This window comes from Martes martes (assembly GCF_963455335.1).
Source record: "Martes martes genome assembly, chromosome: 3".
In the NCBI taxonomy this organism is placed as follows: Eukaryota; Metazoa; Chordata; class Mammalia; order Carnivora; family Mustelidae; genus Martes; species Martes martes.
In genome coordinates this window covers 10921474-10947409 of record NC_137890.1, presented here as the reverse complement: position 1 = coordinate 10947409, position 25936 = coordinate 10921474, and the positions used below count along the sequence as shown (strand labels likewise).

General features: G+C 39.6%; 1 protein-coding gene across 2 annotated transcripts in view; it reads left to right on the top strand.

Annotated features, from left to right (window-relative positions):
- CLYBL (citramalyl-CoA lyase) overlaps positions 1 to 25712 on the top strand; it is a 254413-nt gene extending 228701 nt beyond the window's left edge. The window contains exons 5-9 of one of the 2 annotated variants that reach the window (XM_080798211.1): positions 641 to 734; positions 2043 to 2210; positions 6729 to 6853; positions 24480 to 24599; positions 25565 to 25712. In XM_080798211.1, the coding sequence (XP_080654337.1) occupies positions 641 to 734; positions 2043 to 2210; positions 6729 to 6853; positions 24480 to 24575 (483 nt within the window). In that variant the 3' untranslated portion in view covers positions 24576 to 24599; positions 25565 to 25712. Of the gene's footprint in view, positions 1 to 640; positions 735 to 2042; positions 2211 to 6728; positions 6854 to 24479; positions 25231 to 25564 lie in introns of those variants that run through there. The other variant, XM_080798212.1, reaches the window with a different exon arrangement.
- The last annotated feature ends 224 nt before the right edge of the window (positions 25713 to 25936 follow it).

The following is a 25936-nucleotide window of genomic DNA, read 5'->3' as shown; positions in this document are numbered from 1 at the left end:
GTTCCCGACGATTCAGTTACCTAACATGTAGGACAGATGTTACAAATCACATAGAAATATTTTCACATAGAAATATAAAAGTTGCTAATAAATACATCTTGAATGACTTGTTGCATTTTTATTTGCCCCTCTGGAGTTGTAGATTTTTGTATTGACTCTCTTTAATCCTGAGACCATTTACTAGGAAATCCTGATCCTAATGCAAATAATCCAATTAATTTGATTTAAAAATTCTTTCCTTCTCTTCTGTGGTTCTATGTTTATTGTTTGAGAGTCTCTTAAAACAAAAACAAATTTTGGAAAAAAGAGAAATAATTTACAGTACGATCAAAATGAGTTAATTCAAAGTTTTCTCTAGAACTTAGATGAACTGTGATTCAAACATTGTTAACTGTATTAATATATATTTGTAACTGTATTAACGTAATCCATGAAGAAAGCAAATCTATACAACATACTTATCTTGGACAATATTAAAAGCCTTTCAAAAGAGGTAAATTTAGGCTGCATTTTAGGACTGCTAGTTTGCTTTCAGTCAAACTGTGTTAAGAGTTGCATCTTTCTGCTACTGGAATACACCATGCTGCTTCTCTCTAAACTGCATTTCTGTGAGATTTGGTTCTGTTCTGCTCTTTTACAGGCCGTGTGTGAAGAAGCACTGAAGACCGGACCTCAAGTGGGTCTTTTCCTAGATGCAGTTGTTTTTGGAGGAGAAGACTTTCGGGCCAGCATAGGTATCAAACACATTTCTCTCTTTTTCAATCTCTGTGTGTGTGTGTGTGTGCGTGTGTATTTTTTCTTTGCCCCTTCATGAATGGACATTTACATGACAATATATATTTGCCAACCATAACAATGGTTCTTCTGAATGGGCAATACTTTCTGATAATTTAGGGCACCTCGGAGCTGTCCTGCTTCTAGAACACTGTATTATTACTTCTCTTCATTTATAAAATAATAAAAAGCCTGTCGCAACCTCAGATGTGTTGGGGAATATATGACATCTACTTTGTTCATAGTGAGTATAATATGTAAATAACCTCTCCGTTGCTTAAATATTTTGTTTTCACATCAGTCTTAGGGCTATGTAGGCTTCTGACACAAATAAAGGCAATTTTACATTTTAATGAATCATTTTCTATGTTAAATGTACTATCCAAATATTATTTTAAACAGATTTTAAAATCCTCCTAAAATACATGTCAGAACTCTTATTAAATATTTATTGAGATAATATGTTTGTTTCCACTAATCTTCCCCATCCTTTGTGCACTCTGCCTCTGGTCTTACTAGTGACTCTGGGCACACCTAGAAAAGAGGCCAAGTCCACAAAGCATTTGCAGAACCACAGTGCCAGTGGTCTGAAGCCTGGAGCGCTCCCTGAGCAGTGTCACGGTCCAAATACAAACAGTGACACCCCACACACACCCGCCCCTAGGGGGAAAGAAAAAGAGCTTATTTTAATACCAGCCTTTCCAAGAGACTTTTGTGTTTCCGACAGTTCAGTGGACACTTTCTGCCTTTTTCAAAATGAGTGCCCTTCCGTTTCCCCAATTTCTTCATCCCAACCCTGAAGCTGTGCTCTTTGGCTCAGAACCTTAGTTATGGCAGGGCATGGCAACCATAGCACGCGAATTTCTGGGCTCTGCGAGAGAAGTTAACTATTTCCTTGCCCAGCTGCTTGGCCACCTTTTGTGGTGCCGTCTTTGGACTGATACTTTCCAAGCAATGGCTAGAAGGATAAAATATACCAGAAGTAATTGGTGACCTATCAAGTCCTTTGTGGTTGTATCTCCTGAGATGCAGGAGAGGCCCTTTCTTAATCCACACACAAGTAATGACACTGAAAGATGCCTTCCAAGATAAATAGACACATAAGTGACTTAACTCTGCCTCCACATATCCCTCTCTTTGTTTATATTAGAATCATCATTTTGCTGGGGAGCAATTCCCAGGTCTTTACAAACCGAGTTTTTACAATAGGTGGCTGGGTTTGGTTTCCAGAGTTCATGTCTCCTTTTTCTGTTCACATCCCATTTCAGGTGCAACAAGTAGTAAAGATACCCAAGATATTCTGTACGCCCGACAGAAGATTATCGTTACAGCGAAGGCCTTTGGTCTGCAGGCCATAGATCTGGTATACATTGACTTTCGAGATGGAGAGGGGCTCCTCAGGCAGTCAAGGGAAGGAGCTGCGATGGGATTTACTGGTACGATTCTTGATGATATCTTAGAAAGCAGTAGCGAAATTAGCAAACATTCCAGAGCCACATATCTGATAGACTTACTGCACTATTTGAAATGTGGAAATGTCATCTAGGGCAAGAACCTACTGAACAAATTGTGTTTTCCTTTGGCGGGGCAACTCAAACAATGAAGCCTTCGTTTTATTTCCTCTTTACATTAGTTACCATTTTTTTTTCTGTCTTTCTAAGTATTCTGGTTTTGCTGACCCTAGAGGAGGGATGAGGTTATTAGAGAAGTGTTTTTGAGTGAATTGCTATAAGAATTTGGGTTGATGGGGAAAAGGAAAATGTCCTCAAACATTCAAAATATTCATTTCTGAAAAAAACTTTGGTGAGCTCTTCTTTGATTTTTTTTTTTTTTTTACTACTCATACTAGTTTTTTATTCTTCTGCTACTTCAAGCTCCTTATTCTTCTCCCACCTCCCAGTAAGTGTCTATGCACCTGGTGACACCTACGGGCTTTGGCTGGCACTAAGATCAGCGGGTTTCCCGCAATCCAGTCCTGGAGTGCAGGCAGATATCTGTTGATTGGTGTGTCCGATCACTCAGATCCCCAGGAGTCCAGGGAGCAACCGAAAATTGTGTTTTTGCAACAGAAATCCATGTTTTTCAAAACCACAATAGGATTCTACACACAAGCACACATCCATAGTTGTGAGCACGCACACACATACACACACACACACACAACCATAGATAAGAAACACCATAAGCTCTTTTATTCTTATTTATTCTTCTGCTACAAGTTCTAAGAATATCATGATCAGAAATTAACTCAGCTAATAAGGAAAAGAGACAAACATCCTTGCTGTCCCTTTTGTAAATATTTTTGAAATGTGTCCAAAGAAATATTTCATAAAATGACCTTAAATGTAAAACTTATCTTAATAGATGGTGGTTTACCCCCAAATAAAATAAAACAACTTAGGAAATTTCAGTATTATGTTAGACTTAAATAAAGTTCTGACAATTTGTTTTTGTGTCTTTAACATGAAGAGTTAAAACAAACTGTGATCCCCCAAATTTGTCTAATAAATAAATGAGTAAATAAATGTGATCTCTTATAGGGAAATATTTTCCAATCATCTGAACTATTAATAAATGAATCCTCCCCACATTAATAGTGACTAAGAACGAAAGAGTCCTCTCCTGGCCCTGAGGTTGTCCTTGTCCCCATGGCCTGTTACACCTGCCTCTTTCCAGTGACCAGTTAGGGCATAGCCCAAATGGAAAAGTTGGAGAAACACTCCATGAAATCTATCTAATAGACCTCGATGTTGTTGGTCTAAAATGTGTGGCATTGGCTGCCAAGCAGCCAGATGTTGCTGTGAAATGGGCACTAATTCAATAAAAGAAAAAAAAATTTCTGAAAACACTGAATTGATGCTGGCCTGTATCACCATCACTCAGTATAACCTGGGTGTCCTCAACTACCTCTGGGGTAAATGTTTGCTCCAGAACTTATAAAGGAGTTTGAGAATTTCTCCAAGAAACAGGGCTGAATTAAATTGGTCCCTAATTCAATCGCAGAAGACAAGTTACTTCAAATCAGATTTAAATTTCTAGACTGTGCCCAACTCAGCATGAGGAGCTTATGGGCTTGGCACTATTGTTTCTCAACAACAGGGAGTATTAAATCACACACACAAAAAAATGGAAGCAGGGGGAGAATGGGGAGGCACAGAGGGTACAGTGCCCATTATATATTCAAGTGAACAAGTCAGTAAAGTCGGGAGCTATACTTCATAACCATTTTGCAATTTTTAGAAAGGTCTTTGTTGTCCCAATTATATTTCTACATACCAGTAAAAGGGAATTAGTCCGGTAATAAGATACGAGATTATTTGTAGTATTCTGAAACAATAAGGGCTTTGATTATTTTAGACCCAGTTGTGATCTGTTTGTCCTAATTATTTGTCATTTAATTGCCATAACTTGGGCTCTGCACAAGCAGGGAGGAAAGCAAGGAGGGAAGAAGAAATATGCACCCACTCTGAAGCAGGTGGTTGGAAGTTTTAAAATCTAATGAAAGTATCGTGTTACCCCTAACACTGATGAGCAGCACTCAGTCTATGCATAAGGATTTTCTCTACTTTTAATACTTTTTTTTAATGAGTTGTAGTTTTTTAAAAGTTAGCCATGCATCGAACAGCACTTTACGGTTTCTCTTCTCCGGTCATTATTTCACGGGGCCACAGTCCATGTGGATTGATTTTAAATCAATGCATTGGCCATACAAGTGACTATTAACATTAGGAATTATTTTTCTAAAAAGAAAGCAAAACTAAATCTTGGAATAAAGCTTCAACAGCTGACTTGGTCATCACTGCATGCTGAGAAGAAAGATGATAAATTTGAAGCCCTTTAGGTTTTCTTCTTTTTTGCAGTCTTTTGTAGAAGACAAAAATGACACCATCATACAGTCACCTAAAAGACTTGACAGGTATTGATTTAAAGCACGATATATCAAGTGGTACTGTAAAAAGGATTTCATGGTCATAAATTTTAATGTCTTCCAATTTTGCACCCTCAGTAACTTGCCAATAACAGCCCTTCTGTATAAAATATTTGCTTCACTCCCACATGGGCATTAAAGTCTGACATTCTGTTGTTGGGGTATACAAGAATCAGCCACAGAAAACTTCGTACATGGATGTTCATAAATTTCTAAAACTTAACACATATCCTAAAATTAGCCTCACTACCAAAATACGTGTACTTGCAGCCATCAGTGCTTTCCCAGTATTTCTAGATGGTTTATGTTTCGCCCTTCAAGTCATAGTGTCTGTACCAAGATGTTCCCGTGAAATCTGGCTTTTTACACATCTATGTAAATTATGTACATAAATTATAAAATTCAGGTCTAACAATTAGTACAAAATGACTACCAGAACTGACATCCTTTATTAATAATATTGTAACAACTATTAGATGACTTAAATGTAATTGCAGCACCTACTATTGAAAAAAGCTCTCATTTGTCATCACTGATATTATTTGTTCCCTGAAATTATGCCTCAGTTTTAGTATATGTGCTGCCGAAATGAGCACGATTCCTCAAATAATTTAAAGCATCTTTATTTGTATAAGGTTTTAATGTTTTATTAGTATGCTGACAGATTGGAATCAAATAACAGCAAGGTGAAGGTGTTCTAATTATGCTACTGTAAGAAAAGATATTGCTATATTTATCCACTTAAACTCTTTTGCATGAAATACTCAAATTTTTTTTTTTTACAAATATTGGGAGTTTTTTCCTACTCAGTAGAATAATGACGGTAACAGGAATTGATCTTTTCTAAAACATCACGGGTATAATTTGTACTGGCTAAATGTTAAAACAACTATTTCAGAAGCAAAGCAAATTGATATGTGGACAACTATATCTAGGAGAGCAAATTATCATTAAGTGCACATTCATTTTTAAAGAACAAAATATGTCCATAATTTTATCATGTAATAAAATATAATCTCATCATTATTATAACATTAAATTATGTTGTATTTTATTAATGATCTGATTCAATTTTACACTTCCCCGATTGTTAAATTGTTTCTTTTAATGACGGCACGATTTCACAGAAGCCTGTGAGTCCTATGTGTGTGTAGTGTTTTTCCTTAGGATCTTAAACTCCGAAAAGCAGCAGAAAGCTTTTCACTACAGAGATAAGCTTTCTTCTGGGGTATCTAAATATCTATATAAGAGGGAAATATTCAGTCTTCATTCTACAAGAAAGAAGGGAAAACCTGGTTATGTTTTGGGGTAGAGAAACTTTCAGTAACTTTTTTATTTAAACATTCTGAAATGGAGTAATCTAGAGACCACTGTGTTCAAATCTGCCTTCTGTTTCACTGTACTGAGTAAAATTTTTTCATTGAAATCCAATTTTCTGTTAGTGGTTAGAAATGACACACTGTATTTGTCTTAAAGAAAGAAAATTAAATATATTATATGATTATAAGCCACTATTTGATATTAATATAGTTGTAACATCTGTTTCTCTAAGCTTTATGAAAACCAGCAGACCACTTCTAAAAGAAACCATGGCAGGTGGGGTAATGGTACAAAAGAAGCAAAAGACAACTTGTAAAATTTGAAAGAGTTAACATATAATTTTTTTGTACTTTAACTCAAAATAATCACTCTAATTTGCAGATATTATCCTTTAAAGTTCCAGCCAAAGGATTAGCCAAGGAGCTGCCTAGTCAACCCACCTGTAACTAAAAATGAGAGATTATCTGCACTAAGGTGGCATTTCTATAGGATCAGAAACACAATTACTCCCATTCTTCTGTGTTTCTTATGTGGTATTCTGGAAAAGCCTGCCAGATTGCAGTTACTTTCTTTTTTAAAAAGTTCTACAATAATTCGTTATTTTACATACAGTCTGTGAAGCATTAGGAGGCTTTCGTGGTTGAGACATTTTGTTTGAACATCTGTTTGTTGTTTCGTGTTTCCGGTGTTATTAATCTTCTTGTAGGTAAGCAGGTGATACACCCTAACCAAATTGCCGTGGTACAGGAACAGTTTTCTCCTTCCCCTGAAAAAATTAAGTGGGCTGAAGAACTGATCGCTGCCTTTAAAGAACATCAACAATTAGGAAAGGTAAATGTTTTGTTACTGGTGTTTAAAATACTGTGGGGGAAAAATATAAACTAGATATCGTTTGAGTCGTTTCAAAAACTCATTGCGTTGTAAGGGGAAAGGTGGGGGGAGGACAGCATTCATCAGGGAGAAATTCACTTAAGGTAAATTTGCCCTTCCATGTTTCTGAATATTTCACTACCTGGCCTTCAAGTTGCTCTATAGCTTTTTCTTTTCATAAACTATATTGGCAAACCTTTGAGAAAATAGTAGTCTGTTTAGTTTTTCTCTATAGACTCCAATGCAGCATTCATATGAAAATAATTTTAGATCAAAGCAAATGCAAGTTGTAATGAAATAAACACAGTTTGATCAAATGGTTCTTGTGGAGAGAGGAAATAAATTTTCAAGTTATTTTAATTCGGGGGCAAAAATGTAACAAAAAGCTCCTCCGGTTTAATCATTTAAGAGTGGGAGGCTGTGTATGTGTTTGTACCAATTTCTGGACCTGAGATTTGGATAGAATGGAGAGCAAATTAACACTGGAGTACGGTTGTTCCTAATTTAGTGCATCATTGAGCCTCGCGTTTCCTGCTCTGTGGGTTTCTGCTATGTAAATATTGCAGTGGTGATGCGCAATCTGTCTCCACTTTGTGCCAGTAACACTTAAATTAGGTGTCGCCTGAAGGAAGATTTTATGCTAGTTGCAGCATTGTCAGTTAATTATCTTAAAGGTTATTTGCAGTAATACCGTTTGCCTCTTTGTAAGGGAACGGGGAAAGTTGCATTTATAAATCCATCCTAGAGGTACTATCTAAACTCAGCCCAGTTACCGACATAAGGAGTGAAGTTTTAATACCTGTGATGCAAACGGTCTTGGGGAAGAAAGAATGCTGAAACATCACCAAGGTTCTAAACGTTAAACAGCCCCTTACGGGGAGAAAAAAAAAAAAAAAAAAAGACAAAACTGGCTTCTGTGGTGAACTGGTGACATCAATGTGAGATGTGTCACTTGCACGTTTCACTGGCAGAATAAACACCTGAAAATTGTAGGACTTGGGAAAGTAGAAAGTGGGTCACTCCCTCCCCGTCGTTACAGATACCTGCCTTCAGCTCTGACCTTGCATACTTGCTCACCCTCACACACTCACAGGCTCGTCTTTGCACAAACTGGCACTTATATTCAAAGGGCAAAATATGTGACATTGGAAACATCCCATTTGGACTTACACTAATTTCTGAATAAATAGGATTCTTTCATTTTAAATCAGGAGTGGCTGTCAGAAAAGCACTGCAGTGATTTGTTTTGAAAATGACATTGTTTTAATGTCCATTTCTATATCTTGACTCCAAAACCCAGCACCTCCACGAACGCACATCATTATTTTCCTAAAGGGCTATATACTTATTCATTCATACATGCAAATAACTCCATCCACTCCCCTGTCCTACCTGTGCCTCCGCACACACTAAATGTTCTCTGCCTCTCCTTATGTCAGCCGATAAATACTTCCTATTGAAATGATAAACTGAGGCAGAATGTGGGCCATCAAAATGGCGACTGAGCAGGGTTCCAGTCTGGGCCACCGCTGCCTCCATTAACCGCCTACACTGGGCTTCACATTGAATAACATCAAAGGATCCCACTCAGCATCGTAAGCAGCCAGGAGTATGGAAGAGGTTACTGTAAATTTCGGGTAGCCAGCAAACAAAATTCAAAGTAGAAACACACTCTTCCTGGCATTTTTTAAGTTCTTGAATGAAGGAAAAAACACTTTTCCATTGTATCTTAGAAGTGTTCCCGAACAAAATTATTCCAAAGTGTCCTTGCCCTTTGATGATGGCAACTTAAATGTTAAATTCAGAACTGGCTTTTTTTTGTTTTTTGTTTTTTTTTTAAATAAGAAATGCTGTCTTGTTGGGGCATAAGCTTTCACAACAATGTGGCAGGACAGCTTTTAACACAGAATCACAGAAATTAGAGCAGAAGGGAGACTCACCATTAGGTCATTTCCTCCCTGCCCCATTGGTATAGGTTTGTTTCCTACAGCAAATTCTCCTGGTGCTTTGTCCAGCAAGGTTTAAATGATTCAAGTAATGGGGCTTCCAGTGGGGACATATGGTTATTTTATCCAGTTCGCATGTTTCTTTCACTTTGCTTATAAATTGGCTGGTCACAAAAATTGGGTCTGCAGGTAGGTGACTCTGGGTCTTGAAGGGTCTTGGGGTTTAAATAATGTGCGTTCTGTTTGTAAAGATTTAGTATAAATAGGTTGCTCAATTGTATAAAGTATTGCTTCCAACAAACATCTAATCTGTTTTATTTCAATTGTGAATCGCTGATGAAAACATACACCCTCGGATACTTTGTCCAAAGCACAGGTGACTCAGTCAATGATGGTAAACTGATAGTTTGTGTCCTAGTGAGACAGTTACAAATTTCCAAAAGACCTTTGTTTCCCTCCGATGAAAATTTCATTCAAGTAATGTTTTTAAGTAGAAATGACCCAAGAAGGCAAAATTATGTATTTTTGCTTTTCTCTTCTTCTGTTCCCATCTTAAATTATATTCTGTTCTAAGACCGGAGGTATAGCTGAAGTTCACAGGTAATGCTGGGTCCTTTCTGTTTTCTATAGTGACAATAATTAGTATTGTTGTGTAATAATAATAATAACAATAACAGTATTGTAATAACAGTAATTATTATCAAAAATAAGTTATACCTTTTTTTCTGTTCCTACCAAATAACAAAATTTGTGGGAATACTTAGATCACAAAGTAGATTAATTATTGGAGAACTTTGGTGTCACAGAATTTGGTGTCACAGAATTTTTTTTGTTTCATTTATATTAGAAGTTTTTAGGAAATAAAGTCTGATGCCCTTTAGTCCAATGTCAGGTTAAAAAGTACTTTACATTAAGAAATAATAATCTCTCATATAATCTGTCACTGTTTGGCAGATAACGGTACTTGTGACTGCTTTGTTTTAGGAAACTATAGATATTTACAGGCAAAAGCATTTTGCCTGGCACAGCAGTCCCCACTAATAAGAATTAGGCTATCGATTGACATTAGGGACTCAGGGTCATCTTCTCTTATTAAAATCTGTTGGAAAAATCTTAAACATTTCCAATACTCTGTGCTCCTATTTTAATTCCCATAAGCTAAAATATGTCAAACTTAGCAGACATCAGTTGTGAGATATGTATCTGCAATATTCATCAGACTTGTGTTTTTCTCCAGTCTTTCCAGAAAAATATATTTTGAGATACAACCTGCATGTCATTAATGATTTTAGCTTCAAATTATTTGGTAGAAACTTTAGCCAGGGTAAATCACTTTCCATATGATTTATTTTAAACCTATAAAAGGTTTTCCTAAAGGTTAATTTTATTTTTGATGTCATCTTTTCCATAACAGTGGTGATTCCACTATTTGTAAATTCTCCATTCAGAACTGAATTTAGTATTGCTTCTTAAAAATGGGATTTTACAGTTCTTTTTTTATCAACTTGAAATTGTATATAGTAGGAAAATTGCGTAACTGATAGGAAAACATCTCAAGCAAATATTTAGTTAATATTAATATATATGTATCAATGGAAACTATAATTTACATATAAGTACATATAAGTATTTATGCAATATATATATATTCATGTATTATGATACAGTGTATTTTTTTCAAGTCTCTATTATAAACTCAGTGCTCATTTTTTTCTCTTTTTGTATTCATTTCTTCTTGGCAAAAATGACAGCTAAAGGAAATGATTGATCTGTAATCCTAAGATATTTTAATATAAGAATTTAGCATTTCTTTCTGTGTGGAGACTCTAACAGAAAAATGTGAAAGAATAGCAAAGTATATTACATGTGATAGATTTTATAGAATTTTTAGAATATTCCTGTTTTTTTTAGTATCTGACTACAAATACAGCTTTGCTTCATTTTCGGTTTTACTCATATCATTATCATTTGGATCTCGTTTTACTTTTTCAACATTTTTCATTTGTTACAGCTTCACCAGCTAGCTAAAAAACCAAGGAACAGGAAATGTTCATCTTTAAAATCTAGGTTCAATTAACAATTATAAAGGTCAAAAAACAAGGTCACTACTTGACATAACAACTGTAAATATCACTGAAACGTTCTAATTTCACTCGTGAGAAAACCGTAGAGCAAATTAATAAGTTTACATTAATAAGTAAATCCTCTACTGGAACATAAACTGGGAATTTATATCTTAATAAAGAAAGAGGGGCTTTTTTCCCTCATGGAAGTCTTTTCATCTAGAGAATTACAAAGGATAATAACCACCCCTCCAAGTATTGAAAGCAAATTATTTTCATAGGTATCTGATTGCTGCTCATACACCTTTCATTTGTGTTTCCAAATGCAGGGCTTTACAAAAGAAATACTCTTTGGGCCAGATGGCCTTCTAGAAGGCTCCCTGAGAGAACTCAGAAATCTCTCTAGCCAAAAATATTGTTTCCGCTTATTCAAGTGCCAGAAATCCCACTGCCACTCTTTCACGCAGATCAAATAAACCATCTAAAGATTTGGTTGTTGTCTTTGTCGGCTGAAAGGGTTCATTCCACTAATAGACAGCAATGTACCCTCCCACACCCATGCATCCCACCACCCACAGCCTTTCCCCCCTTTATTTGTAAGCAGGAATACTAAAATCAGAACCGAGTGATTTCTACTGAAAATGAAAAGTGAGGGGGCACAACTCTACTTTTGAGATCCTCGGTTATTACATTTCCCCCTTTATTTCCTTGTTCCTTTAATATTTTTAGAACAGTATGCCATGACTTTAAAAAGTCAAATTCGTTATAAAGCTGAGAGTGCCAGTGAGGAGGACGTCAGGGTTGATCTGATTAGCAACAAACTGCAGATTTCTAAACATTTAAAGTAAGGCAATGCAATTCTAGTGCCGATATATCCTATTTCACACAGTTTTAGTGGTTCAGTACTAGAGGATAAAAAATTGTATATATAGGTTAAATCTGATCTCTTCTAAAGCTGTTTGCTTCATCCTTAATTTATAAGGATCTTAGGGATATTTTAATCAAAGTATTTCTATTCTGATTTATATTCTCAGGACCTTTTTTTTGCTCAATTGTAACTCTTTCAATTGGGATAAAATCTCAGAAATTTTCCAGTTAAATCCTTTCAGTTTACAGCTTAAGACACTGAGACTCAAGAAGGGTTTAGAAGTTACCTGTGGTCACTCACGGCCAAGGTGGTGGGAGAGCCCCTACCAGCATTCAGGGCCAACTTTTTAAATAAAGGTGTGAACAGTTAGCATAAATGTGGTCTCACTTGGGTCTCCGTGAACCCCACACTAGTGACCAAAACTAGATAGAGCCTTAAAACTGTTCAGTCACAAACAAAATGAGAATTTGGTTAGTTCAGATTAGTACCTTTCTCTTAGTCATGCACTTTTTTTTCTTGCATGAGCAGAAACCGAAGAGGAGGGAAAGAGCACAGAGTATTTGCGTGCCTTCCCAAACTTCCCTGCTATTAATTCCCCACACGGCGCCCTCCTTCTCAATTCTGTCCTGCCCCAGAAAGACTTCTTGGCTCCGATTCCTGCAAACCCTGCTCTGTTTTATTAGTCATCATCCGTTCGATCTCCCGGCGTAGATTGGAAACTCTCCGAGCTAAACCGGGAGCCTTTGGCAAAGAGGCCGTATCTAGCCCCTAGCTCCGTTTCATCTCACTCGAAGGACAGGTTCCCAATGTCCTGTGTCTCACTTGTACCTGTGGTTGCGCAAAACACCACGGCTTTCAGTGTCTTTCATAGCAAGATCCAAACAAGGGCCATGAAAGGATGGTTTTACTCTTTGGACATCTTCTCTCGGTTTTTTCTTTGTACAGTATTTCTCCCTTTTTGTATGTGCGAGTCTGGAGGTGTGTTTCTCTGTGTGGCTATTAATAGTTCCTTCCTCGTTTTACTTTCCATGAGTTCTTACTTGTTTCTTCTTTATCTCCCTTTCCCCCCACATCATCTCCACACCCCACCACCGTCCATTGCCTTCTCTCCTTTAGCCGATTATAAGAAGTTCAGAGCATTCTTTGAATTTTTTGTTGTACTTATTAAAGACTTTGTAATTCTTTTTATATTAAAAACAGGCAAATGGAATTTTTATTTTATTAAAAAATGTAAATCAAGAGTTTCTATAATTCTTTTTTTTTTTTTTTTCATTTTAGATTAGTGGGCCTGAGTGAAAAGAAAGTAGGGAAATTTCTCACCACTACCCTAGAGAGTAAAGAATTCCGTCTTCCGAATCACATACCGCCCCACAGCATCTTGGGCAGAAATAGGTATACAGTATGCATTTAGTAAATACTATTTGGCCAACTGGTTTCTAAATTTCTGACAGTGTCAGAAGGAAATTACTCACTCTGCTTTTAACGGTTTATATCATACTGACCTTTTGTTTCCTTCTAGAATAAGTGAAAAAAACGTTTCACCAGTTATCTTATCACTGTTCATCAGTTACATTTTAATAAATTTTTAAAATTTAAAGTGATTTTGAACTAATGTTAGTTCATTTAGATGTGTTCTCTAAAGAAAGAAAAAGCCGATGGTATATAAAATAGAAGACGTTTAACATTATCGCTCATAGCTGCAAGCTGCTTTAAAATGACTTACATTCTTTGCTTTTCTCATAGGCAATAGCAGCTTAAATTAGACATGAAATACTCTAAATTAAATAAAAATGTTTACACATTTAACTCGATGCTAAAAATAAAAATATTTTCAAATGAGATTTCTGGTTTAAAGAAAATCTGAGTGGAAGGTGATAGCTGCAGAACTCTCTATGATTACTAAAAATCAACCAATTATACACTTAACAATGGGCAAATTTTATGGTATGCAAATTATCCTTCAGGAAAGCTATTTTAAAAAAAGCAAAATTAAGTACATCTAACGTGCTAGCAAATGTGGAAACGCCTTTAAATTGCAAGATGCTTATAAATCGGATTGTTTCACCTCAGTAGGTAGCTTTCCACATGGCATACTTTTGCCAAATTCCCTTAGCAGAAGATGTTTAAAATAAAGACTTGTCTGTCCCTCTCTCATCATTCTGTCTGTATGTTTTTAAAGATAAATCTTACAGCCTATATTTCATGGGCTCCGAGAACTTTCGAAACAAAGGCACCTTTGGTCTCCCCTGTCCGTTTGTAAAGTAAGGATGGCTCTGATCCACTGACATCCTCCATCTGGGCAAGTGGACACCTCGGGATGGGTCACATATTAACATAATTGACCCAAACATTCGCCTCTGCTCTCCTCCCTACTGTCCAGCCACCTCCGTCTTCCCTGCCAAATTCATCTCACAAGGCTTCCACTGTTTCTTTTCTTCCCTGCCCCCACTTCCTAAAACTGTTGGTGAAGTCCCCAAATAATCTTACCAGTGGATAACACAAGTGTTTCTAGCTAAAGCTAAATGATTTCATGCTTCCTTTTTAAAAAGCAAAATGTTAATGAATGTCATTTTACATTCACTCAGTTTCCACATCCCAAGGAATTTCCTCCTTTTTATAAATGCATCAGGACATGTGTCTTTGCTAGTAGTCTTCATTCTCCTGCTCTTGGTGCCAGGAAGGCTGTCTTTCTGTTTTACTCCCTCCTGCACTGCAAGTGATGCTCCTGTTCAGATCACCTGCATTTGATTGGTATCTCCTCAGCTGATAGTCTAAGCTTTTACATTATTTTAAACGTATTTGTCTTCAAATACTGATGCTGTGTCAAATTATATGTAGCGCCTGAGTCTAGTTTCTTAAAGGGACGATTCAATCTATGATTTATAGTTTAGAGGGGGCAGGAAGCTTTAGGCATGAGTTAGCCTCTACTCATTGCATCTTCAAGAATGTTGATGGTCCTGGGGCGCCTGGGTGGCTCAGTCATTAAGCTTCTACCTTCAGCTCAGGTCATAGTCCCAGGGTCCTGGGATGGAGTCCCACATCAGTTTCCCTGATCAGCTAGGAGCCTGCTTCTCCCTCTACCTTCTGCTTCCCCTGCTTGTACATTCGCATGCTCTCACTCTCTCTCTCAAATAAATAAATAAAATATTTTTTAAAAAGAAGAAGAAGAATGTCGATGTCCCTCAGAACCCTTAAAGCTACTCTGAAATCACAAAATCTTGTTATAATTCAAATTCTGTGCTTCTCACTGGCCCTTTCTGTGATAAGTGGAATTAAGTCCTCGCGGGCTAACACTAGCACTGGCGGTAACAACAGTGATCGTGGTGGTGGTGACAGCAGTCAGGTAGAGGTGACAGCACTGGTAGTGATCATGGTAGCAGTGTCAGGGGACCCAACCATAGTGGTGGTGACAGCAAGGGTAGTGTAGCAGTTGCAACTCCCCATGGACTGAGAGCCTGTTCTGTGACAAGCCACTGCATGCATTCTTTTATTTAATTCTCACAACAATTCTGTAAGGGAGGTATTTTCATCCCCATTTTACAGGTGAGGGAACTGAGGTTCAGGAAAGCATAACATTGTTTGCTGGGGATCACCCACACGAGGAAAAAGCAGAGCTTGGATTCAAGGAGGTAAGCCATTACACATGGTCAACAGTTCACCTTGGGCTGGTGTGTCATTATTACGGGCACTGAAATTCTGATAGATGACGTTCTATGGCCTTTGATGGGGAAGCCCTCTAGAGCCCATATTCCTAACCTCTGCATCAAGGTGCCTTAAATGGAAGAACCCGGAGAAGCAAGACCCTTTCTCTTTGTTTCAGCCGCAAGCTACAGAAGACCTCAGGATGCCCATCCTAGCGAGTTGCCTAGGGTGGAAAGTCACAGAGGGGCTGCTTGGACAGGTGATCCTTGGTGTCCTCTTGGGCCACTACTGACTTGGCCAGTGAACTGCCCCAACCAGGGCCCTGCCTTTCATACCCCACTGATGGTTCTGTGCTCTGAGTGTTTATAGTCCGAGAACTACAGGGGGAAAGATGGGAAGGATAAGAAGGGAGCTTCTCCAGGCCTTTTCACCTTTCAGAAATTGGAAAATAAATCTGACAGGCTGCCCAGGATGCAGGATTCCCCACACCCCACACCCCACACCCCTTCTGAGGCAGGGGCTGAGGGGCCTTCCCAAACAGTGCAACAGGCCTGAGTTGTCACCGCTTTCCCCAGTTTGGTACAAAACTAGCCCCCATTCAGATATTCTAACTATTACATTCTTAGGAATCATTTAAAAGGCTTTTCCATCAAAGGCCATGGAACGTCATCAGTCAGAATTTCAGTGCTCGTGGTAATGACACATCAGCCCAAAGTGAATTGCCGACCATGTGGAACGGCTTCGGTTGAACTTGTAGAAATTCATGTAGAGCTACATTAGCATTTGAAATCCTCTGGCCACAGCAGTAATTGGCTATTAAATTTTAATTCAAAATATTATTAAAATACCTCTCAAATTATCACTACAACCTAAGTGTTAAATTAAGAAAAATGCATTCTCTATTTCCCAAGTCTTCAGAAATATTCTCTCTTTTTTTTTTTTTAACAGCAAGGTAGCCTTTTTATTTTTTTTTTTAAGATTTTATTTATTTATTTGACAGAGAGAGAAGGAACACAAGCAGGGGGAGTGGGAGAAGGAGAAGCAGGCTCCCCACGGAGCAGGGAGCCCGATACAGGGCTCGATCCCAGGACCCTGGGATCATGACCTGAGCTGAAGGCAGGTGCTTAACCCACTGAGCCCCTCAGGTGCCCCCAAATTTTATATTTAAATATTTTTCTGTAACCATCTCAGGTAGCACTGTTACCAGTCATACTTTGGAGTACACCAAGTAGGGAGAAGAGTTTGGGATTTGGGGTGATAAACCTTAGATTCTAGTCCTATCCTTCCCATAAGTTCCTTTAAAAAGGTTAATGAAATCTGAAGTTCAGTTCTTGCATCTGTAAAACAGAAATTTCCATGTCCTGCCTCCTGCAGGTGAGAAAATACTTTTGAAATGTTTTGTAAAATCGTAAAGTACTATTAGATGAATCTCTTTTTTTGGCAGTGGATCTTCCTAATAAGATTGCACCTCTCCAATTTTCCGTTTGGAAATAAAGATTCCAGGCCTTACCAAGGTCTATAGCTAACTAGAGCCTAGGCTATAGTTGCTGGGGGAATCCGTATTTCCTCCTCAAGGGAGAATGAACATCCTTCCCCTACCTTCAGCCCTCTCCCCCTGGTGCCCGTGTCAACCCACGTATGACAGTCCCACTCAGAAGCAAAGCTGGACCAGGCCAGCTCTTAGCTCTCCCATTGTTGGATCCCCAGAGCACTCTTAGACAGAGGGAGAATGCCCAGAATAGAAGAAAGTGGTTCAACCTCTTCCCCTAAGGGTCCAGGAAGGAGCAAGTATTGGGTCCACCAGGGCATGCAACGAGAACGGAGGGATTCCAGTCCAGCTTCATCAAGCAGAATCTAAGTCGTTCCTGCATAAGGAGAGTCAAGCAGCTACTGAGTATCAGAACCAGCAATCATCCATATTAATAAAGGCTGGGTCAGGCTCCCTTTCTGTAGATCCTAGAGAATTCCATTCAGCCATAGACAGATGCAGTCTCTCATACCATCATCGTTCATTTAGCTGGATCTATTGAATCACTGGTGACCAGAGGCATGGAGGGCTCCTGCAGAACAGAGAAAGTCAACCCCACTGGTATGTCTCTATGTGTTGTTCCCAGTATCCCCCGCCCCTCTCTTGTTCCTTTGGCATCTTTGACCTTCTAAACCTGACTTTAAATGTAACTGTTCCTCAAAGCCCTTCTCTGGCCAAACCATCTCCATTTTGATGGCCCTGTTTCTCTGTAGCTCCTCAGTCCTTAAGTACCATAGATATGACAGATTCTCTTGCACTTTAACTGTTAAGTCACTCACATGAGTTAACTTGACCCCAGCCCAGCATCACGTTTGTTAAGGAAAGTCCCTGTGCCCTGCTGGAGGCTCAGCTAGTGTTAGCCAACCAACCAGTGAGTATTACCAGACCAGGGAAAGATCAGGTGGCACGGAAAGATGCTTGCAGATGAAGGAGACAAGATAGGTAAGACAGATAGCATCTTCTGATATCACTCTCCCCTCAGTCATCCAGCTGGAGCCCCACAAAAGAGCCAAGCTCCACTCCAAACCACATTTTGAGTACTGGGTTCTGGGGATTCAAAGATCTATGAGACATGGCCCCTTCCTCAAGAGTCTCACAGCTTAGTGAGAAAGACAGCAGTGTAAATAAATCATTACAAGGCAGTGTGACAAGGGCCGTAATGGGAGGCTGAACAGAGAAAGGAAGAAGAGGGGCGCCTGTCTGGCTCAGTCAGCAGAGCATGTGACTTTTTTTTTTTTTTTTTAAGTAAACTCTGTGCCCAATGTGAGGCTTGAGCTCACAACCCCAAGATTAAGAGTTGCATGCTCGGGGCGCCTGGGTGGCTCAGTGGGTTAAGCTTCTGCCTTCGGCTCAGGTCATGATCTCAGGGTCCTGGGATCAAGTCCTGCGTCGGGCTCTCTGCTCAGCGGGGAGCCTGCTTCCTCCTCTCTCTCTGTCTGCCTCTCTGCCTGCTTGTGGTCTCTGCCTGTCAAATAAATAAATAAAATCTTTAAAAAAAGTTGCATGCTCTACCAACTGAGCCAGCCAGGTGCCCTGAGCATGTGACTCTTGATCCCAGGGTCGTGAGTTCGAGCCCCATATTAGGCATAGAGTTTACAAGAAAGAAAGAAAGAGAGGGAGGAAGGAAGGGAAAGAAAAGAAAAGAGGAAGAAGAAATTAGCCCTACCAGAGAATTCTAGTAACACTTCATAGACCTGACATCTTCTGACATTTTGAAGGATGAGGAGTTTACAGGACAGACAGGGAAATGTCCTTGAGAGCAGAGAACAGACCATATGGGAGAGGTACAGAAGAGTGTGCGTGGGCGTGGGTGTGGGTGTGCGTGTGGTGGACTGGCAGGAGACAAGGCTGAAAGCCCAGGAAGTGTCTCGTCTCTTCGTGGGGAGGCCTGGGATCCTTGCTAAGGAAATTGCACTTGATTTTTTTTTTTTAAGATTTTGTTTATTTATTTAACAGAGAGAGAGAGAGCACAAGCAGGGGGAACTACAGGCAGAGGGAGAAGCAGGCTTTCCGTGGAGCAGAGAACCTAACGCGGGGCTCAGTCCCAGGACCCTGGGATCATGACCTGCGCTGAAGGCAGAGGCTTAACCGTCTGAGCCACCCAGGCACCCCTTGCACTTGATTTTGTAAATCCAAAGGGAGCCAAAGCCAGGTTTAAGCAAATGAATGATCCTATCCAGTGTTGAGAAAGATCACAAGATCCCAGTGAGGAAGGTGCAACTCCCCAGTCAGCGTCCCAGCAGTTTCTCCGAGAGACCTCCCCACTGAGCTGTGGGTGCCTCGTACCCAAACTCACATCCTTAAAAGGAATGTCATAACCAAATCATGTGGCAACCGAGGGCTATCCTAGGGCCTGTCCAAGGACTCCCCATGTGATAGGATGAAAAATGGGAAAGAAAGAAGAATGAAGGTGTCCTATCAGAATACCTCAGTAGAGTATCATCCTACCCCCTTTCTGAGGAGTAGGGAGGAGAGGCTGATTTTGTGAGTGAGGAAGAGCTCATCATAGGCCATGCTGGGTCTGCAAGATTTGAGCAAACAGAGGACACAGCCAAGATCCTGAAGAGAAATTTCGTAATGGCCAGTGCTGACAAAAGTTTTAGGATTCACGAGGAACTGCTGTCAGGTAAATATTTCACTGGGCATTAGGCTTAGAGTCCTACAAGGGGAGTGTCACCCTACAAGAGAAGGGCTGTGACAGCTCTACTCAGATGTCATCATTTGTGCCAGCAGAGCCCCACCATCACCGGAACGCCAGAGAGAACTCCCCAAGTGCTCAGAGACCTTATTTGAAAACTGAAGTGAGTAGGGAAAGAATTAGATCAATTTGTGTTTCTAGTAAATTATCCTTTTAGTAGAGAAAAAAGTCACAAGTATTAAGTGCCAGAAATGCAAAATATATGAATATTTCCTCTAAATGTTTCCTATGGGTGATGACTGTCGTTATCACTACCACCACCGACATCATTACTTTTGCTATTAAACTCTAAGTCAGATTCACCCCAACAAAGAACTTCTGGGTCTGGCAGAACTCCTGTCACCTCAATGCTTGTCTTACCAACGGGGCAATAAGTGAGTTGTTAGAAAAACCCTAGCCTAAGAGGAAGTGTTTCTTCTATACAGATAACATGTATGCTAAGATGGTCTTACCCCTAGCATAAGACGGATGCTAAGATGGGTTATACCCTTAGCATAACACGTATGCTAAGATAGTATTACCTTCCAGAAGTCTGAAACCCTAAACTTGTGTATCGTAAAATATGCCAAGTGATTGACCCATGATTTACTACAACAAATAATTCAATAGGTAACTGCTGAATAAGAGCCCATTGTGTCCAGAACTCTGTGGCAACTCTAGCCGGTAATGCACGATATGCACTGGGTACCCAGGATCATCATATCCACGTGAATAGTGTGAGCTGGCAAAAGTGATCCTGAGTGGATGAGAAGGACACTCATTTCAGACCCTCAGATCTCTCTGTGCTCATCATGCTGGCCTTTTTTTTTGCATTTTATGGCACCTGCTTCTTTTCTTTCCTGTCTCCTCCAGCACATTGCTCCTTGAGGGCAGGGATCAGGTCAGATCCATATCAAAGTCAACCTTATTATTTCTAAGCAGGGGAGCTAAAACACAGAACTGCTCCGACCTGAATGTGCTTTAGAATCCTGAGATGATTCCAACTCTACCCCCAGCCTTCTGCACCAAACCATATAGGATGGGGCCCTGTATGCATTTTAACAAGCTACATCCCCCGTGGCCCCCCTCAGATGATTCTGATGCAATTGGTCAGGAAGCCCACTCAGAAAACAGTTTTCAATCTAGGGGCACTTGGGTGGCTCCGTTGGTTAAGCGTCTGCCTTTGGCTCAGGTCATGATCCCAGGGTCCTGGGATGGAGCCCTGCATCAGGCTCTGTGCCCAGCAGGGAGTCTGCTTCTCCCTCTCCCTTGGCCTCTCCCCCTGCTCATGCTCTGTGTGTGTGTGTGTGTGTGTGTGTGTGTGTGTGTGTGTGTGTCTCAAATAAATAAAATCTTTAAAGAAACAAAACAAAACACACTTTTCAATCTGTAAACCTAGAGTATAAGCCTGGAGCACACCCTTTGGATCAGCTAGAGCTAGCTTTTATCCCAGTTCTATACTCAGTAACTACAGGGCAGGCATGTGTAAGTTTCTTAAGTTCTTTGTGCCCCAGTTCCCTCAGTTATAAGATGGGGATAGATACAAAACTTAACAGAAAGAAAATAGAATGGTGGGTGCCAGGGGCTTCCAGAGAGGGGGTTAGGACTAAGTTGTTTAATGGGTACAGAGTTTCAGTTCTGCAGAATGAAAAATTTCTGGAGATCTGTTGCACAACAATGCAAATATATTAACATTACTAAAGTGTACATTTCAAAGTGGTTAAGGTGATAAATTTTATGTGTTTTTGCCACAACTAAAAAGAATTTCTTTTTTTTTTTTTTTTAAAGATTTTATTTATTTATTTGACAGACAGATCACAAGTAGGAAGAGAGGCAGACAGAGAGAGAAGGGAGGAAGCAGGCTCCCTGCTGAGCAGAGAGCCCAATGCGGGGCTTGATCCCAGGACCCTGAGATCATGACCTGAGCCGAAGGCAGAGGCTTTAACCCACTGAGCCACCCAGGCGCCCCTAAAAAGAATTTCTTAATTTTTTTTAAAGATTTTATTTATTTACTTGAGAGAGAGGGAGTGAGAGAGCATGAGTGGGGAGAGGATCAGAGGGAGAAGCAGACTCCCCACCGAGCAGGGAGCCCGATGTGGGACTCGATCCCGGGACTCCAGTATCATGACCTGAGCTGAAGGCAGTCGCTTAACCAACTGAGCCACCCAGGTGCCCTAAAAAGAATTTCTTTAAAGAAATTTTTAATAGGGTTGCATAATAGTATCTACTTCACAGTGTTGTTATTACACGAAATAAAGCGTGTCAAGTCTCTGGCGCAGTCCCTGATCTAGCAACTGCTCAAAAAATTACAGCTATTATTATTGTTGTAGTCCTGGTTGTTAAGGTAGTTAACTATGAATAAGTTACTATTTAAAGGCATTTTAAACCAAATTATAGTCTGAATCTTCAAGCTGATGGAGGTTCTCTATACTTTTTGAAATGGTATGCCAATTTCTCAGGAAAGCACTGGCCTGTAAAATGGAAACCTATCTCTAATCATTCATTAAGGACTGTTTGAAACCCTCCCCACAAATCCAAGTAACATTTGACAGACTGCATTTTTCCAGATCCTGACCAACAGACCCCATTCACAGTTCACATGTAGATCCTTACGTTCAAAACCCCAACCATATTACAGGTCACTATGTGAAAGCAGGAGGATTATTCCTCTTAGGTGGTCTAATTCATAACACTAAGATCCTCAATCTGCAGAGATGAAGGAGACAAACAAAAATGCTGAACTTTGTTTTTCAGCTTAGGCTTAATGAAGGAAGTGAAGCAAAATCTGCCGCTGTAAAAGAAAGAAGTGATCTCCGTGAAATATTTTGCATCTTTGATGTGCGCATGGAACCCAAAGCAGATTTGGGAAACGGCATAAACCCAAGGCCGTCATTTTGATTCTCTCTGCATCGTTTTGATTTCATGTGCATCTATTCTAATTTCATCTCTCCAGCCTATTATTTAAACCTTAGCAGGACAGATGTGCTGTTTTACAGGGCCATAATCCACTTGGTGGGCGGATAACCAGGAGGCCTTTGGTCTTCATCATTTACTCCAATAAGAAACTAGACTATTGCCTTATAAAACAGCGTGAGTCCCCCACCCTGATTTCACATGCTATGCTAACCCACAGAACATCCTTGGAACTTGTAACTGAATTCATAAAATTCATCATGGCCACAGAGATGCCCAAAATTCACTCTGGGCTGAATGAAATTAGGCAAAAGTCAGTCTAGAACTATAAATAGTAAAAATGAGAGCATTGGAAAATGACTTCAGGTATAGGCTTTTAGGCCAGCACAAGTACTCATATGAGCCAGATTTATCGTTCTAAGGCCAAGAAGGTTAGGTACCCACTGGTGAAAACTCTAATCCCATTGGCTTTTAAATCTCTCTTGATTGAAAAATAAATTCCAAAGTCATTGCTAAGGATTCCCTGCCACCTTTTCAAATCTCCATCCGGTGTGTAACTCTTGTCATTGTGGGAGACAAGGGTTTTCAGAGAGATCAGGAGACCCATCCCAGATCTTTTGAGTAATGACAACATTGTCTGTTGAGAGGTGGTACTTGTGAAATCAGAAATGAGCGGCAGTATGTGCAGATGGACCATCAGCAAGGATTATGAGTGCTCTCATCCGCCAGCATCCTTGCCAACAGGTGGAAGGAAGGAAGGAGAAGCAAAAAGAGCTATGATTGTAAACACCAAAAAGAAGTGATTAAAAGAATGTAAATAACCAGACTTTAACTAAAGATTCTGGGCATACTGCCTTCTGTCCAGTTAATTTTTCTCTTTCTGATGCAGTAAAGATACTACCTTGTAGGGGCACCTGGGTGGCTCAGTAGGTTAAGGCCTCTGCCTTCGGCTCAGGTCATGATCCCGGGGTCCTGGGATCGAGCCCCGAATCGGGCTCTCTACTCAGCAGGGAGCCTGCTTCCACCTCTCTCTCTGCCTACTTGTGATCTCTGTCTGTCAAATAAATAAGTAAAAATCTTTAAAAAAAAAAAAAAAGATACTACCTTAACATGGGGATTTCCGATTGATAAAGGGTTGAGGTTCCGATATCCAAGTATTAATTCCAGCTCTAACGTCTCTAGTCACGTGACCTTGGAAAATCACTTAACTACTCCGGGCCTCAGTTTCCTCATCTAGAACAGGACCCAGATCACATACACATTCAATAAGTATTTACAGAAGCTTAAAAGAAAATGTATCTGTAAAATGGGGATGAACTAGGAGATCTCAGTAATTCTTCCCAGATTCGCCATTCAACAGACCTGTGTCTTCTTTGTCACAGGCTCTTGTCCCTTGTCATTCTAGTCCTCTTCTGCACATCTATACCAACAGAGAAATCTCTTTTTATTGAGTACAATCCTACCTTACATTTTCCCATCCCATGATAGTCTTACCCCTCAGTTATGTTACAAGAAGGAAGCATTTTGCCTTTAAACTGATCATACAGTTATTTTTCAAACAACAATTGGTTACCAGAGCATATTGCTATTTTTAAAGCTCTGTGCCATATTTTAAAAGCTATATAAGGAAATATTTGCATTTTCCTTCCATAGTTGTTTTCTGCTTGATTTCAAGAGTTAAACAAATGATTTCAGATACCTTCTGTGTGATGCTTTTCCCCTCCATTAAAATGCTGAAGGGTGGTTTTTTTTGGTTTTTTTTTTCCCCTCTTCAGGAGGAAAAAAGAAATCTTTCCCCTGTAATTTACTTTGGCTTTCTCAAAAGTTGGGTAGGAAAGTCGGTATAATTCAGGTAGAATCTAAAATGTTCTTGTTGTACACGCATGCACAGAAAGGAAGCCTATAATTTCTGAACATTCTTTCAGGAAGTTTGTATTCTCTGTTTTCCAGGGAGCCTTTACTTTCCAAGGGAGTATGATCGACATGCCATTACTAAAGCAAGCCCAGAACATTGTTACGCTTGCCACAGCCATCAAGGAAAAATGATCTGTTAAATGAAGCTCTCATCAGGTGGGCTGAACATATACAGTGGGTTTCTTAAAGACAAACCATAATACTCAAGGCAACTTGTTAGTATGCCAGAGTGGAACCTTTCTCCCATTTACAGTTCATGTTAATCACCATTTGTGTGTGTGTGTGTTATCTCACTGGCCAGTTATCCCTCTAAAAATGAACTTCCTCCTTTTGGATTCCAAGCTTATGACTTTATTGCTCATTAATGTGTTACAAATATGCACTTATGATTTCACAGGGAGATAAAACAGTGGAGAGAGATGGTCTGGGGGCATGTTAGGGCTTTAATGAAACAGATCTTTCTCAAATATGTACGCTCCTTTCACTTTTCTCACATTAGATGTTTCCCACATTGTTCATTACTCAACACTGTAAATAATTTTAAGGCCAGTCTTAAAAAATAGTGGTTAAATGTAGGGGTTCTGTTTATTTCAGTATAAATCTGATAAAACAAGAGATGGCATAGAAAAGTTAAGTATCAGATAGCTTCTGAAAATAAATCTTCAAAACTGATTACTCTTAATCTCCACCTTCCAAAATGAAACCTCCACCCATTTGAACCAGTAGGTGAGAACTATGAAAGCCCTCATCCTGGGTGAATGCTTTGGGTCAACAGTCACCAGCAATTAAAAAAAAAAAAAAAAAAAGTGCAGAAACACAAGACCATCCATTCTCTCCCTTAATTTCCCCATTTAACTGTTTTGCCATTGAGGCCACTTCCCCCTGTAAATGTATGGCCGGGACAGGGCCCCCTCAGCAATAAACTTGTAGCCTCTAAGAAGACACAATGCGGCAGAGCTGGTGCATATGGTCCCCTGCGAGATTTGCATCACATTAGAGATGCTGCTGCAGGTCATATGGGCGGTGTGGTTAACGGGCTTAGTAAAGCTGTTTTGAAGAGGTTAACCCAGCTTGTAGTAAGGGTAAATAAACATAACAACCAGCCATTCTTCCCTATTCAGCATGTGCTCTTATACTGAAGGCTAAAGGGTATTGAAGCTGGGAAGGATCAACTTGTGTTTGCCAGAGGACGCCAATGAAATTTGAAACACCAACAATCAGAGATTTTGTTTCTGCTCCTCATTAAATCATGAGCTTTTGTGTTGAGACTCTGGACGACTGTTCTTTAAGAAATTAACAGAATGGGAAGTTTTAAACTCTACACCAACCTTTTCATGACCTACACAGCAGCAAAGCTGCTACTCTTAGACAAACACCGCGGGGAAGGCTGTTCTGTTTATTTAAATTTGTAAATAGAAAACAGTTGTTTTTTTTTATTTTAATTTTTCACCTCCTCCTACACCCTTGTTTATTTCTTCCATGGCTCCTACTGT